Source organism: Seriola aureovittata, chromosome 11, assembly GCF_021018895.1.
Source record: "Seriola aureovittata isolate HTS-2021-v1 ecotype China chromosome 11, ASM2101889v1, whole genome shotgun sequence".
NCBI classification, from domain to species: domain Eukaryota; kingdom Metazoa; phylum Chordata; class Actinopteri; order Carangiformes; family Carangidae; genus Seriola; species Seriola aureovittata.
The window spans coordinates 13,949,863-13,965,803 of NC_079374.1; the positions used below are offsets into that span (position 1 = coordinate 13,949,863).

Below are 15,941 nucleotides of genomic sequence, written 5' to 3' on the forward strand. Positions count from 1 at the left end.
AATAAGCAGAAATGTAAAAATGTATTACAATTATGTCCCTGCTGCTTTCATCAGCTTACAACTCTTCAGGGAGACCTTTTCCTCTGTGGACATAACAGCAGAATTGTCCGGACCAACCCTCAAATGTACAGACAGCACCATCCACTATCCTGCTCCTATCACTGAGCCCCTGACTCTCAAGGACAGAGACCAGATGGTGTCTTATCTTTGACCCTGTCACTTATCAAAGACACAAGACAGCTGCATTAAACTCGCTGAGCATTTTCCCACTAAGAAATTAACCAAAAGCGTTTCTAAAATCTACAATATCTCTATTTGATTAATCGTAGATTTGTTAGGGAATTTTTACTCCACTAAAAGTACAATATCCATCAATTTGTTTCCTTCATTATTATTTCATTTTTTGGCCGTGTCTTATAGAGGAGCCTTGATGTCAAAGTATAATTTTAAAACCTTATTTTAGTTTATTTTTTGTGTATTTCTAATAACCATCATCTAATCAAACATAATCTAAAACTGTACATTGCATTTGGTGATAATTTTTTATTAAACTGTCTTTATTTCTTTTCTTGTCCTCTTTATTTTTTCCTCTATCTTTACTTATAAAATTAAGAGATGTGACAGCATAAAAAAAAGATCACTTAACAAAACAGGCAAAGACTCTAAACATATAGAATCTGAATGCAGAGGGGACTAAGAAACAGAGAGACGGGACAGAAACAAAGACAGAGCAGGGGTAAATGTGTGTCACTGTGTCAAATCGGAGTCGCTGTCACTTTACTCTCCCGACTGATTGAAAAACCAAAACAGATCAGCTTCTACAATTTCAGGAAAAACGTGATGGAAAATAGTGCCTTGTTTTTGGATTTGTCATCATCCTGAATTTGGTGGAATAAGGGCTTGTATTGAACAGGCACCAATTTAAGACTAGACTGAATTATATTGTTCCTTCATGAGGAACAGTACCAACTCGTGGCACTGGAGGGAAGAACATATTCCATCTTCCTTGTTTCTCCTCATGTCACTCACAAATTTGATTTGAAATTTGAAACTGATGATGTGGTTTAACTGGAAGATTCAGGTTCAACCGAGTTCTTTGCTACATTTCTCTGACCCATATAAATGTGTTGCTCTTTTCGTGTGTCTGACTAAAGCCTTAATTAATCCTGTGAAAACGGTTGTAACACACTTTGACTTTAAGGGCTAAATTCAGAAGCAAACAAGACTTAGAGTCTGTGCCAGGAACTTTGTTAGGCTCTAATGCTCATTTTAAAGAATTTCAAACTGGTAAATAGATAAAAGTAAAGTAGATAAATTGTTACATGTATTGGACAAATTGAAATTTTGACCAGACAATTGCACTAAACAAAAATCAGGCACTCACCAAAGTTCACAAAGACCATGAAAATCAGCACCAAGTTGCCAACAACGTAATCTCTATTTAAACCTTACTTTCACTTGGGATGGTAAACAATCCAACGGCCGCTGAATAATTTCACTCTGAACCACAAATGTAAACCTCATGGCACTAGAGGAAAGGTTGTTGGATCCTCAAAGCTAGTGGGATTCATCCTCTGGGGACCATGAATGTCTGTACAAAATTTCATGGCAATCTATTGAATAGGTGCTGAGATCTTACGGCATTGCCATCCTTAGAGCCACACAATAGCATGACTATGAATGAACTGACAACAATAATCAGCAATGCCAGCTGCCGTTTTTATCCTGTTAAAAATGTAGTCCTGTTGTATTTTACAGGTTGCAGTTCAGATTCCAGCCTTTTGATGATGTAACGGCTCTGTGAACAGAGATAAGGGAATAAAACACAAATGTTTTTGATACAATCTTCCTGTACTTTCCGTGCACATATCCGCTGTACACTTGGAGGGACTCTGGCTCTGGCTGTGACATGGTACTTGGATGTTGAACAGCCAGAGAATTCATGTGGCCTTGTTTTTCCAGCCCCCTCCACCCAATCCTCAGACACCAGAGGGCACGCTGCGTCCCTGCCACTTCCTGTTCATCAGCTTTCCAGGCTGCTTCTATGGACTGATGATAGTGTCACACCAATCTCCCCTCCCACACTCTCTGCTCAGCCCCCAACAGACATGCTGCAAGCATAAACACACATGCAGAATACATACAACCGCAAAAATCTGTAGTGCTGTTACTCAAAGCATGTGCAGTAAACATGCCTAAGCAACTGTCCTCCTGTGATGTGAAATTTGTCACAACTGATATACAATAACAAAGCTTTCTGTCCAGGCCGCACGCATGCTGACATGACTGTAAAAGAGCCACCATAAGACCTTAAAATCACAAATTACAATTGTGTTGTTTCAATCACGGTGGCCATCGGAAGCAGGAAACAAAGTGAAGAGAGAATTGATGATCAAGCCATCTAAGCTTCAGTCAGCATGCCTCTCTGTGTGTGTGTGTGTGTGTGTGTGTGTGTGTATGTGTATGTGTGTGTGTGTGTGTGTGTGTGTGTGTGTGCGCGCTGAGCTTGGCTCATGTCTGCTGTATTAAACAAACAAGCACACAGCTGCTCGTTCCCAGTAACAGAATCCAGCTTCTGTCACATGCAAAGCTGCATGAAAGCCCTTATCGTAGTGGCTGTAGCAGTCAGCAGCATGAGAAAATAAATATTAAAGTTGCATGCATGAGTAGTGTCCAAGGGCCACTCGTACAGGCAGAGAGCCTTTGTATGTGCACATATGCCACAGTCACATGCAAGAAATATTGAAACAAAAATATGCATTAGCTCTATGTACAGCACAAAAACACTTTTACAAACAATGTTACTTTAGGAGAAAACAGGAGAAAGATATACACTGAATAATTGACATGGACAGCCATGAATAAAAAATAATATCCATTGGTTCATTAGGGCAAAGCTGTGTTCACTCTGGCATAGTTTTGTAAAAGTGCTTGGCCACAGGCAGGAGGACAGATCTGTGTGGGAGGAGGAGGTGCATAAGTTTGTTTCCTTGGGCTAGCTCTTCAGCAAAGCAGGGTAAGTGGTACCTTCCCCTTAACATCACTCCTTTACTATCTCTCTCCATATCTGCTGGCGTCAAGGAAAATGTCTCTGTTCCCCCTGGTTTTCTGGGCTGTAAGTGATGAGAATACTAATCTCACACAGCTAAATGTTTCCATGCATCACAAAATGTAATTCAGATTTAATAAAGCGAGTCTGAAGTAGCTGAATTGTACTTATTTCAACAGCCAGAAAGCAATGCAGGGAAGGGCAGAGCCCAGGGAAGTTGGTGGCAGTTTGTAACCACAGTTCATCACAGTCTGAAGTCTGATGCCACCACTAACAAGATTCAAGCAATTTTTCTACACTGCGGTAAAACTGAGAGGAATAAATAAGCATAATATCCAGGCAAAATAATTTGCCATAACTGCTGCAAGAACAACAAATTGTAAAATACCAGGAGCAAGTGTAAAGATTATCTGTCAACGCTCTGATTATGTGAGTTTTGACTCGATAGCCCTGCAGTCACAGTTTTGCTGACTTGTGAGACAAGGGCAGCTCAGCACTTCTAACAACAGAGGATCCATGTATCAATGCTAATGCTGTAAACTTTTGCCATGGTTTTTGGCTGAAGTACATCTGGAAGCACTACTGAGAGCAAATGGGAGTGAATGTCTCATTTGGATAACCTGTGAATCAACCTGAACTGCATGAGTGATTGAAGTGATGCAAACATTTTTAAAGAGGAAAAATTAAAGATCCCCTCCAGACTTGTTTTAAGGCAAATAATAGTACTCTGCTTGGAATAAAAACTTGTTTATGATATGTTTTCTCTCCATACATTCATAATTAGTTTAAAAATCTTAAAATTAAAAACTACTCTTCTCCCTTATTAAAAATATTTTTAAATTTTGATTTTCTTTTTTAAAACGAAGAAATTAATATGTAAATATCATTCCTTTTAAAGGTCTAATGAATAGAGACAAGCTGATTCCTATTTTACTAAGAAGGATATGAGCACTGGATTTTTCAGGTTCCCACATCACACTTGTGTAAAAAGAGAGAAACTTTCCCCGACAGCAGATTCATGTGAAAACAGCCCTCTAGTGTCGTACATCATTCTGCACACTGAAAATCAAACATCCAAGTGAAGAAACAATGAGCAAAACATATTTTTGAGTGGAGGGGGACTTTAACATGAGACAGTGATAACACTTTCAGAAAAATGACTCCCCAGTACAGTTTAATTTAGGTCCTCTAACAAGTGAGTTGGAAAAGATGTCACATGACTAGAAATTATTTATCCAATGCTTTCAAATCTAACTGAAAAAAAAAAATCAAGGTTTTACTGCACTAGTTAAAATTTGTCATTCAAAGATGATTTTGTTTCTTCATACCAACACAGTAGAAATATAATTGTAACTATACCAGATATTTTCCAAAGTAAATATCTGTTAAACATTATGCGCCAAACTACATCTTAACACAGTCACTTCACACAGTGTCATTACATTATATAACAACCAAATCCACAGAGATTTGAGGACAACATACAACAATCTGGGCACCAGAATCAGAAGCCGTAAAATCTCATCTGGAACAAACCTTAGCGAAGAGGTTGCCCCAGGGCAGAGGTGAAATGTGTAGCCCAGTAGTATTTCCACGTGATCCTCAACACACGTCCAGCCAGGATTAAGTATCCCGTCACACTGCAGCTGGCCAGTGCGTGGACACAGACACACTGATCATAATTTAACACGCTTGTGCGGTGCCCTTCAGTCCCAGAGGAAATGGGCTGTGTCTCTCAGGAAACCAGCCCAGTAAAGAGGGGGAGTTGAGAGAGGAGAGGGGCTTCTGCACAGCATGACACCAACTAACCAACATGAGCAGGAGATGGATAAGAGAGTGGTGCATTGGGACTGAGGAAGAGCAACCCACTTTAATTTGTCCATGCACAATGATGCTTCTAGCATCTTGTCACAATGAATCCATACTCTAACATATATTTAGTATAGTATATTTCATATTTGGCCTTGCACAGCAAGATATACTTCTATAGTAAATTTTATGTTATCAGAATAAAGGATCTGTCTTACACTTGTGTTGGGTAATTACTGAAACAATGCACACAATAAAGACATCAGTAAACACTCCAGGACCAGAGAGTTGCTTCTCAGCACTGTACTTCCATCTAGTGGTCAAGCGTTGTAAACCTCCTACACCCCGATAAAAGCAATAGTTTTGGACTGCTTACACACAAACTTGGGAGCAGAAAGGTTACAGTGGACAGCTCGCATTATTCCTGCAGGGGGCCACACAATAAAATCACAATCCTCAGTCCACTAATCCATACGACACTTTGACTCTACACCACCTACGCTTTGGCTTGTGCTCAGCTCAATTCGTCACAGTTTTCACATTAGGCATTTCATTTCCAACAAGAAAAGGCTAAGACAGGTGGCTGTTCCCTGGCTTGAACCAGCCTCCTCCGCGGTAGATGAGAAAATTAAAAGGAAAAATGTACAGTGATCTGAGCTGCCTTTAAGCGACCAACTCAGCTGTTATGGATACACTTTGCATCTGCAATCAGTGACTAAAACAATGTAAAGAGTCATATTTTTTCATATTATACCTGTTATTGTACATGTTTCTACAGATAGGATTCTTGTTTCATTATGGCCTCATAATCAAAAGTGAATTTTGTTTCAGTAAAAAAAAATGAAGATCCATCATACTCAGACGTCTCTAGCCAGTCTCATTTCATTCCAGAAAATGACGTTCAATGCATGTTTTACATTTTCTGTTTTAAGAAATTGTACACTTTATGTAAGATTTCTAATGTTAGTCCTCTGACTAAAAAAAAAACAAAATAGACATCAATGATATGACTCTTTAACTCACAACCTTTCAGATCTTCTGATGTAAGCACTTACCTTTAGTTTATCTCTCAGATGTGTCACCATTTACAATGTAGCCAGAGAATTTCTGTAGTCTGATACATCTACAGATGGAGCAGACAGAAGTACTCACCTCCCAGAGAGACCTGAACTCCCTCTGTTCAATGCGTAGGAGCTCACTGATCTCTCGTGTAACAATGGTGGCATGTCGGGGGGTGTTATCCAGGATCGACTCTCCAAACGCTGTACCAGTCCCCAATGTGCATATAGTAACAGCATCCTATCACAGAAGCAAAGATAGTACCCTACATGGATCAACCCTTCATTAGAATAAAACATCCAGCTAGACAAGAACACTGTGCTGTGCTAATGTGATGTCCTTATTCCTCAAGAAATAATGCTTTTGTGCACTGCACTTGAGAAGCAGTGCTCTGCATTGATCAGATCATTCTCAAAGGTTATAGGCAATCACCTGAACACTTGTTTTAGATAGACACACACACTCCAGTCTGCAAAGAAATTACTCCAATCAGCTCCCAGACAAACTCAGGCACATGAAGCCGCAGTATTAAAAAATATTCAGCAATGTCTAACCAGTAAAAAGCTCTTTATAGCCCACACTCCAAACAAGCTTGCATGTGGATTCTTTTGCATGTGTGATGAATTTCAAGTAGGGGTTTACAGATAAAATAATTCAAGTCTTCACAGAAAGATGGAATGAGATGGTGCAAATTTAAAGAATTAACACATTTATTTTAAGAAACCTGAGCACATGCTGATTTGTGATATGCCAACAGGCTAGACAGAAGAAGAGCGCTATTCCCACCTTTAAATCCCATTTGTTTTACCATCTTTGAGTTAAAACTGGAAATCATATCATTTGTACCTGATAACTTGACGTCTCAGATACTTTAACATCCAGGGAACCAGAGAGGACAGCATACCAGTTGGTGCCGATGTCTCCTTGGCGATACACTGAAAAAACAGTTTGGAAAAACATGTTGTAAAAAACCAACTGATTACGAGAAACATCCTTATTCATTCTAATGAACTATTTTGTGTTCAGATATGTGACTGTTTCAGAGCTTGTGTTTTGACCTACGGGTGATGCCTTTCTCCAAGCACTCATAGAACCCACACAGGCAAATCTGCTGCAGCAACCTGGGGTGGAATCTCTCAAAGGCCTTCACATTTTTCAGACGTGCAAGAATTATGTCAACATCTTCCCCTGAGCGCTCAGTTGGTCTGAGGAAATAAAGAGAAAAGGACAATGTTCAGATAACTGCCAAAGTAAATGTACATGAATCATCTAAGAAGGTTGAGGAGTCTGCAGTTCCTCGAATGGCCACCTGAGGCTGGCCAACTTTACAACAGAAATAAACATGTTTACAGTCAGGTACAAATATGGTTTTGGTCTGTATAGCTAATTTCCCTAACTAGGTAATTGACTAGCAGAACGTGAAGAAGTCGGTGCTCCTATTTTTTGAGGTGAGTGAAATTCTAGTATTATTTTTGTTTATATGTTAGCAGTAATTAGCCGGCATGGTGTCTGTGGTCACCTTACCTGGCTTGTTAGCTTCGCATGTTAACTAGCTAATTAGCCTTGGGTTAGCCTTCGAGCAAGACGCTCATCTTTGCTAACGCTGTCATCGGTGACGTTTGCTTTATTACATCCGTGTTCGCTTGCCAGAGTTATTAAACCGCTATGAAATCTCGGCTCCGCACACGCCCCAACTCTTCGCCCATTTTGGGATTAGCCGGGAATAGGGCGGAGTCGACCCACTCCATGACCCACTCTGAGCGTCAAAACCGCCCTTCAGAAACACATGGGTGACGTCACAGAGGCTACGTCGATCTTTATAGTCAACGTTTAAAAAAGCGTCCTTTAGTTTCATGTTAAGCTCAGTGTGTTATCACTTGTACTTGCAAAGTTGCAGCACCTTGGACAGAAGGTCATACTCCACAACTATAGTCTGATGTACTTTCCATGAGGTCAGACAAATACTGTGCATTGACAATAGAACACCACATCCATTAAAGGTGGGTTTAATTGCACTGATTGGCTAACATGAAACATCCACTCTAAGTGACAAGTCAGTCACTATATCAAAGCTTTCAGAAAAATCTCAGTATTCGTCGTAATTACGACGTCGATGTGGTCCTATTTATAAGCCCGACACTCATAATTACAACAACTCTGAAATGACATGAATGAGGCAAAATCACTTAAGACTCCTAACACATCTTTTCAACTTGTCTCATTATAGCACACTATATCAAATAAATTCTCTCCATTAGTCCACAGATCAGAACAGGCAGTTCTGAAGGGTCTGAAGATTGAAATAAAAACTTTGTGTCAGGGTTTAGGAGTCAATTTAGAAACTCATCATCAATAAAAGTTTTTTAATCTGAAAGGTCACACAGAGCCGTGTAGTAAAATGTATTTCATTAAGTCCATTTGTTAAATTGAAAAGATTGACACAGTTTTTGATTTTAGCAAAAAACAATTCGCTGTTTGTTTGTAGTGGATCGTGCAAAAAGAAATTGCTTTCAGATAAGCATAGAATTGCTTCAAGTTTAATAATTAAGTGAATACACAGCGCTGTTTCTATTCATTGTTGTTTATCACATAGAGCTCGAACAGTGTGCGTGACTTACACTGCAGCAGAAAATGCTGATCAAATTCACATCATCACAGTGTGTGCTTTATGACTCTATCCCCTCCTGTGCTTCTTGTATTACACTGCCCCACATTAGTTACACCGAATCCAGAGCCTCTGATGTAACATGTGGGTGGTTGCACTGTAGCTTACATCAACTTTAAATCCACATCCAGCCTTTAAAAAAGTGAAACCAAACAGTATCAATAATTCAGAAAGGGAAACAAACTTTTGATTCACTGCTGCCAGGAATTATCTGGCTTGATATTGTGCTGAAAACTATTTATTGTACTATGTTATCTGCTCTGTCTCCATACAACAAAAGTGTTTTCACTGAGCAACAGCTTGTAAGCAAATGGCTCTTCATTATGTGTTCCCTGGTAAGCTTTTAACTTAGAGCAGTCATATTATATCCACACTGTGCACTTCCTGATAAGACTGTATAATCACACCTGCATCCACATGTAATATGTGAGAGCCCCTTGTCTGCTCCCAAATCATTTTTATAGTGAAGAGGCAAGTCTACTCTCCATTATTTCACCACTGTGTACTTAATCACACACACACACACTGCAAAGTGAGGAGAGCAAGGCAGGAGAGAGAGATAGAGAGAGAGAGAGAGAGAGAGAGAGAGAGAGATGTGTGTGGGAGCTTGGGTTTCAAACATGAAGCCAAGGTGTCTATTTGAAAACCAACCAAGTCATCAACAACAACAAAAAAAACCTTTCAAAAAGTGCTGATATAGAGTCCAAGTGAGGACAGAGTGTTTTCATCCTGAGGCAGCTTGTTACAGTAAGTATAAAACAAAGAATGAACTGCTTCTAAGGCACAGTCCACTTACATTGTGAGATATAGAGGTTTTGTACATTTCTGAATCTGCCAAGCTTTTTAATTCAACTGTAATAATATAAACAGTCTGACGGCCTTTGTGTTCACTCATCTTTCGTATTTTGCGTATACTCTAATATGAAGTAGTGTAATGAAGTGCAGTTCAGTAAGTTTTCAGAGGGAGTGTCTCCATATACAACGGGCACTGAAACATACATGTTCATCACCCATTGCATTTCATTGCAAAATTAGAAACAGAACTATTAAGGTGAAGCACAAAAACTATCTGCTAGGAAACCAGGAACCTACAATTAACCAGAGGATATTGCTGTGTAAACACGCCAGGCACACTGCGTCACTTTGCTGTTCATAGATGATGTACTTTGTACCTTTCTGTTGCGTCCCTCGTTCTCTCCCTCTTCATCCTGTGTGTCTAAAGTAACTATAGCTATATATCTAAAGTAGTTATATCTGAGCTGTGTCCAGCATCCCTCACTGTATGACACACCCTGTTAACCTGCCACCATTTTGACTCTGAATGTGTGTAACTCATATACTACATAGCACCTTCAAAACTTCTTTGCTGTAAATGATAGACATCTGCATCTGTCGGTGGCAACTCAAAGTGATGATGATTTATAAATACCTGAGAACAAATGTACCCTGTGAGGCGTTTAAAGCACTTAAAGTCAAAATCAGGTCCCGTCACTAAAGCAGCTGCTTGTTGGTTTAGTGCCTCTTCAGACAGGTGTGCATACAGTATTTATCACACCAACTGTTCTACAGTGATTTATGGCAGAATTTAGTCTGAAGCTAAACTCTCATTGAACAGGTCAAGGTTGTAAGACAACTCAAAATAGTATATTCAATGATGATGATGATGATGATGATGATGATGATGAGATATCCACATGGAATTTAAATATTTTAATAGTTTATTGACAATACTTTTGGTCTCATAAGTCTTGACATCAGTCTTGTGGCACATTCATAATCATACACTTTTACTGAAGACAGCAGTGCATGCTATTTTTTGTTTTTTTACCACATCCAAAATAAGTTTAATCAACATCTTTCAGACAGTGTCCACAAAAGCCGTTTGATGTTGAATTGTAGATTGCACACAATGTCCCAAATAAACTGATAGCTCCAGGTATGTGCATTATCCAAGCCATAGCATCAGTGTAGCTTCTTTTCTGCTTATTGCACACAGGTACATTTCAAGGGGAATATCCATATCTTTTTTAAAACTCTCCTTTGATGTGTTATTAGTGTTATTAATCCATATTCTGCATGTAGGCTGCTGTGTGCGTAGCAGAGTAGCTGAACAGCTTCATCGCAGTGTTTGTTTAACACTTTAACAATTATCACAATTATTTGAGTAACTGAAAAAGCTGGAGGGTCCATTTAGGAGACAAAGTGATGGATGCAGTCAGTGGTGCAAATAAACATGTAACATAAAACGCCTGCCTAAGGTTAGTAGTTTTGATACAGTGATCATTGTTCTAATCTTTGCTCCAACATTTAGTTTTCCCAGAGCTACAGTTGTGCAAACTAATAATGTTTTAAACCCTTAGCCAGCAGCAGCAGTATAAGGTAACACCGGTCTAATTGCGGGTATGATCCTGCATGGTCCTGATATGAAGGCTATAATCTTTCTCATGACACTTTCATGAATGCCCTAGTTCAAGCTCTGAGGCAGAGAGTCTCAATTCCGTTGGGAAATTAAAACTATTGAGTCGACATCAATGTTTTTAATTCAGGTGTTGAAGCACAACGCCCAAGCTCTGGTGGAAAAAAAAATCGTCAATACCTCGTTATTCGTCGCTCATAAAAATTGCCAAACGACAGTGACATTGACGTGATATATAAATGGACTACCTTTTATCCAGACAAATAATCCACTCGGCAGATTCCGACGAATGTGAAGAAGTGTGCGCTGCTACCATCTTGCGATCCTGCTGCTGCTGCTGCTTCTGCGGCTGAGGAGGAGGAGGAGGAGGAGGATGGGCTGGACCAACACTTCGTGAGCCTTCACTCACCACTGACAAGCAAACTGTCGCCTCTGCTGCTGCTCACCTGCACAGCATCAACAGGAAATGCATCAGAAGATTCGCACAGCTAAGATGAAAATAAAATAAAATAAAATAAAATAGCCTAAATCAGCTGTAATGAATGTGAAGCCAGTAAAAGTAACGATACTCCGTTTGTTTTGAGAGGAGAAAAAAAAGACGTGACTCGCTTTGCAAAGCTGAAAAAAAAGGCAACAGTTTCCAGCAGAGATGTGGCGGAGGGGGAATCTGTTCAATTTAAACATCACATTATACTTAGCTTAGAAAGAGTGTTTTAAACTGTGCATTTATAAAATGAGCCACCTGCATTATCTATGGATGTCATTTTCTGCTATTTTCGCACAGTTAGTGCAACTTAACACACACTGTTGACTGAGTTGCCAGTTTTTACATACATCTAGAAAAATATTAGAAACACTTTTCAGTATAATTTCATGACGGTAGAATTTAATCATTAGTTTATTAATGTTTCTATATTTGCATTATATTTTCTTAATAAACGGACAAATAAGTGTAAATCTATTGTTTTATGAATATGGTTGAATTACATGTAGGCCTATTATAGTAATGAGAATTAAATGTGACTTGTGAGTTAGCATGTCCCACCCTGATTTAAAATTGTCTCTCTTGTAACAGTGATTTTTCACAGTTCATCTCAAACGTTAAAAATATACTGCAGCAGCTCATACCAGCTAATGTCTTCACTCTGCTATTGTCACCACTCACTCCCACACATCACTGATCTTGAAATCATGATTGCAAGGTTGAATTTGCCAAAACTCAAAGAATTTGTAGCATCCATGTGATTGTTGCAGAAATATTGTGTTAACTTAATATGACACATTTTACTACCAGACAGGAAAGAAGTGAGCAGGGGATACAAATAGAGAATCAGCAAGTCATATGAGAAAATATTGTGAAATAATCATCAAAGGAAAACAATCAAACACCTCTAACACCCTAATGCATTTTTCGTACACTCCTTTGCTTGATCACCTTGCACTTATTAAGATTAGATGTAGACTTACTAGATGTAGTACTTAGTACTTACACCAAGGTTTCCTACTGCACTGAAGCTTTAGTGATGTCCCTCACTCACAAGTCACTTTAGATAAGAGTGTCTGCCAAATGAGTAAATGCATCACTGCGTACAGTGACCATGGAGCAACAGCAGCAGGATAGCAGGATAAGAGCAAGGGTACATTTGCATTGAATACAGTGGCCTGTCAGCACATTGTGTTACTTCTTTGCAATATATTAGCATCCTGTTGATGGAAAAGAGAGACAGAGTGAATGGTGGTAACCTTATGGGCTGGCTATAGAATAACATCCATGTCATCAATGACTAGTTACATGAAGACTCATCAGGAATATACAGGAATGTACGTTTATGCAGGGACTCAAGCAAATATTACAAACTGCATAAATCCAGGTCTATATTAAATGGCTGCTTGAATAACTGGCTTCCTGTAGCACATTGTAGGGGGAATGATGGCTAGTCTCCTATTAAAGTGGGAGCCTTTCCATAATGGCCCTGAGAAAATGATGCTTTATAATAAGTGGCCTCATAATAAAAGGGTCATCAGTCTCTCTCAGCTACCGTGGCAACAGAACTGCGACTGCGACGGAAATATCAGTGGTGCAGCTTCTCAGAGCCGCCTGTGCTTCTCTCGTTACTTTTTCATTTTTGTCACCTTAAACTGACATTTTTTTAGTTTTGTTTTTGTTTTTTGTTTTCCTCTCTTTTGTTTTTGGTTGCTATTAAGAGTTTTTAGAAAGTTTGACTTATGCCTAATCAGCAGTTATTTTACCATCTGGACTTTAACCACCATATCATCTGGTGATAATTGAAAGTATTGGCTCATTTTCTGCTTCTTCCAAACATTATAAATACATTTTGTCACTGTGTAGTGTGAGTCCTGTATTTAAAGACATCATAGATATCACTATGTAGGGAAACTATGGTTTAGATTGTGCATACATGAATGATGAAATGATTCATATTTTTCAAATTACTTTTTGTTTTATTTCATTTCATTTTTGGGATGTTGGGCGATGTGAGTGCAAGTTAACTGATCTAGGTGTTTATCATATTTTTGGAGCCAATATTAGAATTCTATACTTCTATCTGCCACAAGATGGCAGCATTTACTTTGTACAAGGTAAGAAGATTCTCTTATCAGACCAGAGGGTGATTCAACTACCTATTCTGAGAGAAAAAGAAAGAACACTTGGCCTTGCGTAGTTTGAGACCAAAAGGTCTGAAACATTTAGGGATGTTTAGAATTAATGAAAATGTCCACAACACTGTGTGGTTATTTTGCATCATATAGTTCTTGTTTTGTTTTTTGACAGACAGTATTACAGACAATTATGCATTTTATTGTCTGCATGAGTACCTGCACCTGAAAATAATATTGAGAGTCACTGACCAAATATCTTAAATGACGGTCCGTCTACAAGCTTTTAATTTTTAATAAATGACCCTTGTCCTTGTCACATTGTCTAACTAAGGTAAATAGTGGATATGCAAGGCTGAGCTCAGGCCGGGGCATGCACAGCACAAAACACACATTCCTGTAACGCTGCATACCACCAACTCACAGCAGACCAACACATAACAATGTGTTAAGATGTCAACATGTCAGCATGCACTATAGTTCTTTACCACTACACCTGTGTAATTACTTCACTTAAGCTGCCAGGTCACAAACCACTGAACCTTCATGTTCTCTCTGAGATTATTAAATCAGACATATCTGAATGTATTCTTCGTTTCGAAAATGACAACATAATCGGGTTATTAATACTTTTATCTATGGCAAGTAAATGTGCAAACAATCCAGTCCCTTGAAAAAGCTATAGAATTGATATGCATCCTGAAAAGCAAAAGCCTGACAGACAGCAGTGTGGCAGTATTTTAACATCACACATGTTTCAGCAAGAATAAAAAAAAAAAAAAAAAAAAAAAAAAACTCCAGAAAGAGTTTTGTGGCAGTTTTGTGCAAGTAGTTGTGCCTGGCTGGACTGAATTTGAGACATTGTCTCAAAGGTTCCACTGGCTACGCAGACCAGCTATCTCCACCTGCTCCTGTTTCCATTTGGTTTGTCTTGTTCAGTCAGTGTTGTTTAAAGAGTTGCTATAGGGACCACTGGCTTGGTTGCAGCGTGCCATGTTACTCCTGGGAGAAAGCCCACTTACTGTGTATATATGGCTTTTCAGACCCACAGTTGCTAGGAGATGATCCAGCAAGGTAGAAATGGTAAACATCCGGACATATGCAACCCTTATGTGCACACACAGCATGATTTCAGATGCATTTGGAGAGATATTTGCTAAAGCTGGTATGTAGAACTAATGAACTCATGCAGTTATAAAATGACGGAATGTTCAGGGTCAAACATCTATAAAAATATACTTGTTTCTTCTTGTCAGATAATTTTGAGATGTAACGTTTGTTTTGGTAGACATGAGTTTTATGTAAAAGAGCAAAGTTTAAATTCCACAGTCAAAGAAAATGCTGTTTAAAACAGTGTGCTCCATAACTGACACTGTTAAAATCTTTTGACGCTCAGCCTGAAAGCTCACACCCTCATAGTGGCCAAATGTTGGAATAACATAAAACAAATGAACACAGAATAATGAAAAGAAAGCTATAATGTACAGGGTAAACAAACAAGACCTTCCATAAACTATGTACATTTGAGTGGTTGGCCATATAAAACTTCATATATCAGATAACAACATCTCAGATGGAATGTGAGGTCAGATAACTCCAGAGGAAATGCCTGAGGACTGGACTTTTTCCAGAGACGTCTCTCTGAATGTTTTAAAACACTAATTTACAACTTTGATATGATGAGCTATGGTAGCCCAGAATGCAACACTATTTTCATAACATGCTTTTAAGAGACTCTGATAATCAAAGAGAAAAAGTAATGCTGTCTAGAAGAAAAAACTTGGGAGTTGCGGGCTCAATATTTCATGTTTTGCACAATTAAAAATGTAGATGGGATTACACTTTAGGCAACTGAAAAAAATGGCCATGCTTACAAAAAATGCCCGATAAATAGATCACCATCTGCTTAAGCCTCTTGCTACAGTCTGGTTCATGTTTATCAATAATTACTACCCTCTTTGCATTTGTTACGTAATGCTCCTCATATTTAGTTGCATACATATAATGTATCAAAATGTATGAATATCTGATCAAACACACACTTTTAAAATATGTAAAAAATATAATTGAAATGCATGTCAAACTACATAGTCTTTTACAATATGACCCAATTAATGTGTTTTTAAAACTTGGATTTGAAAGTGATGCAAATGAATCATCTTGTAAAAATGGTCATACATTCAATGGATGTCCACACAGGTGGAGTTCAAAGAATATGTTCTCCCACTTGATCTGGCCTCTGTTTCCTAGGTCAGTTTGATTGGATGATATTTTTGCAATGTAGGTTCTCAGCCACCAAGGAAATCTGACTACACTCCCATTCA

General features: G+C 38.7%; 1 protein-coding gene across 5 annotated transcripts in view; it reads right to left on the bottom strand.

The window, feature by feature from the left end:
- Nucleotides 1-11,380, bottom strand: part of rapgef4a (Rap guanine nucleotide exchange factor 4a) — a 35,747-nt gene extending 24,367 nt beyond the window's left edge. For 4 of the 5 annotated variants that reach the window (XM_056388984.1, XM_056388983.1, XM_056388982.1 and 1 more), the window contains exons 1-4: nucleotides 11,247-11,380; nucleotides 6,980-7,122; nucleotides 6,764-6,852; nucleotides 6,011-6,157 (exon numbers count right to left, since the gene is read on the bottom strand). In XM_056388984.1, coding sequence (XP_056244959.1) covers nucleotides 6,011-6,157; nucleotides 6,764-6,852; nucleotides 6,980-7,122; nucleotides 11,247-11,314 — 447 coding nt within the window. In that variant the 5' untranslated portion in view covers nucleotides 11,315-11,380. Of the gene's footprint in view, nucleotides 1-4,585; nucleotides 4,716-6,010; nucleotides 6,158-6,763; nucleotides 6,853-6,979; nucleotides 7,123-11,246 lie in introns of those variants that run through there. The other variant, XM_056388986.1, reaches the window with a different exon arrangement.
- Nucleotides 11,381-15,941: the final 4,561 nt, after the last annotated feature.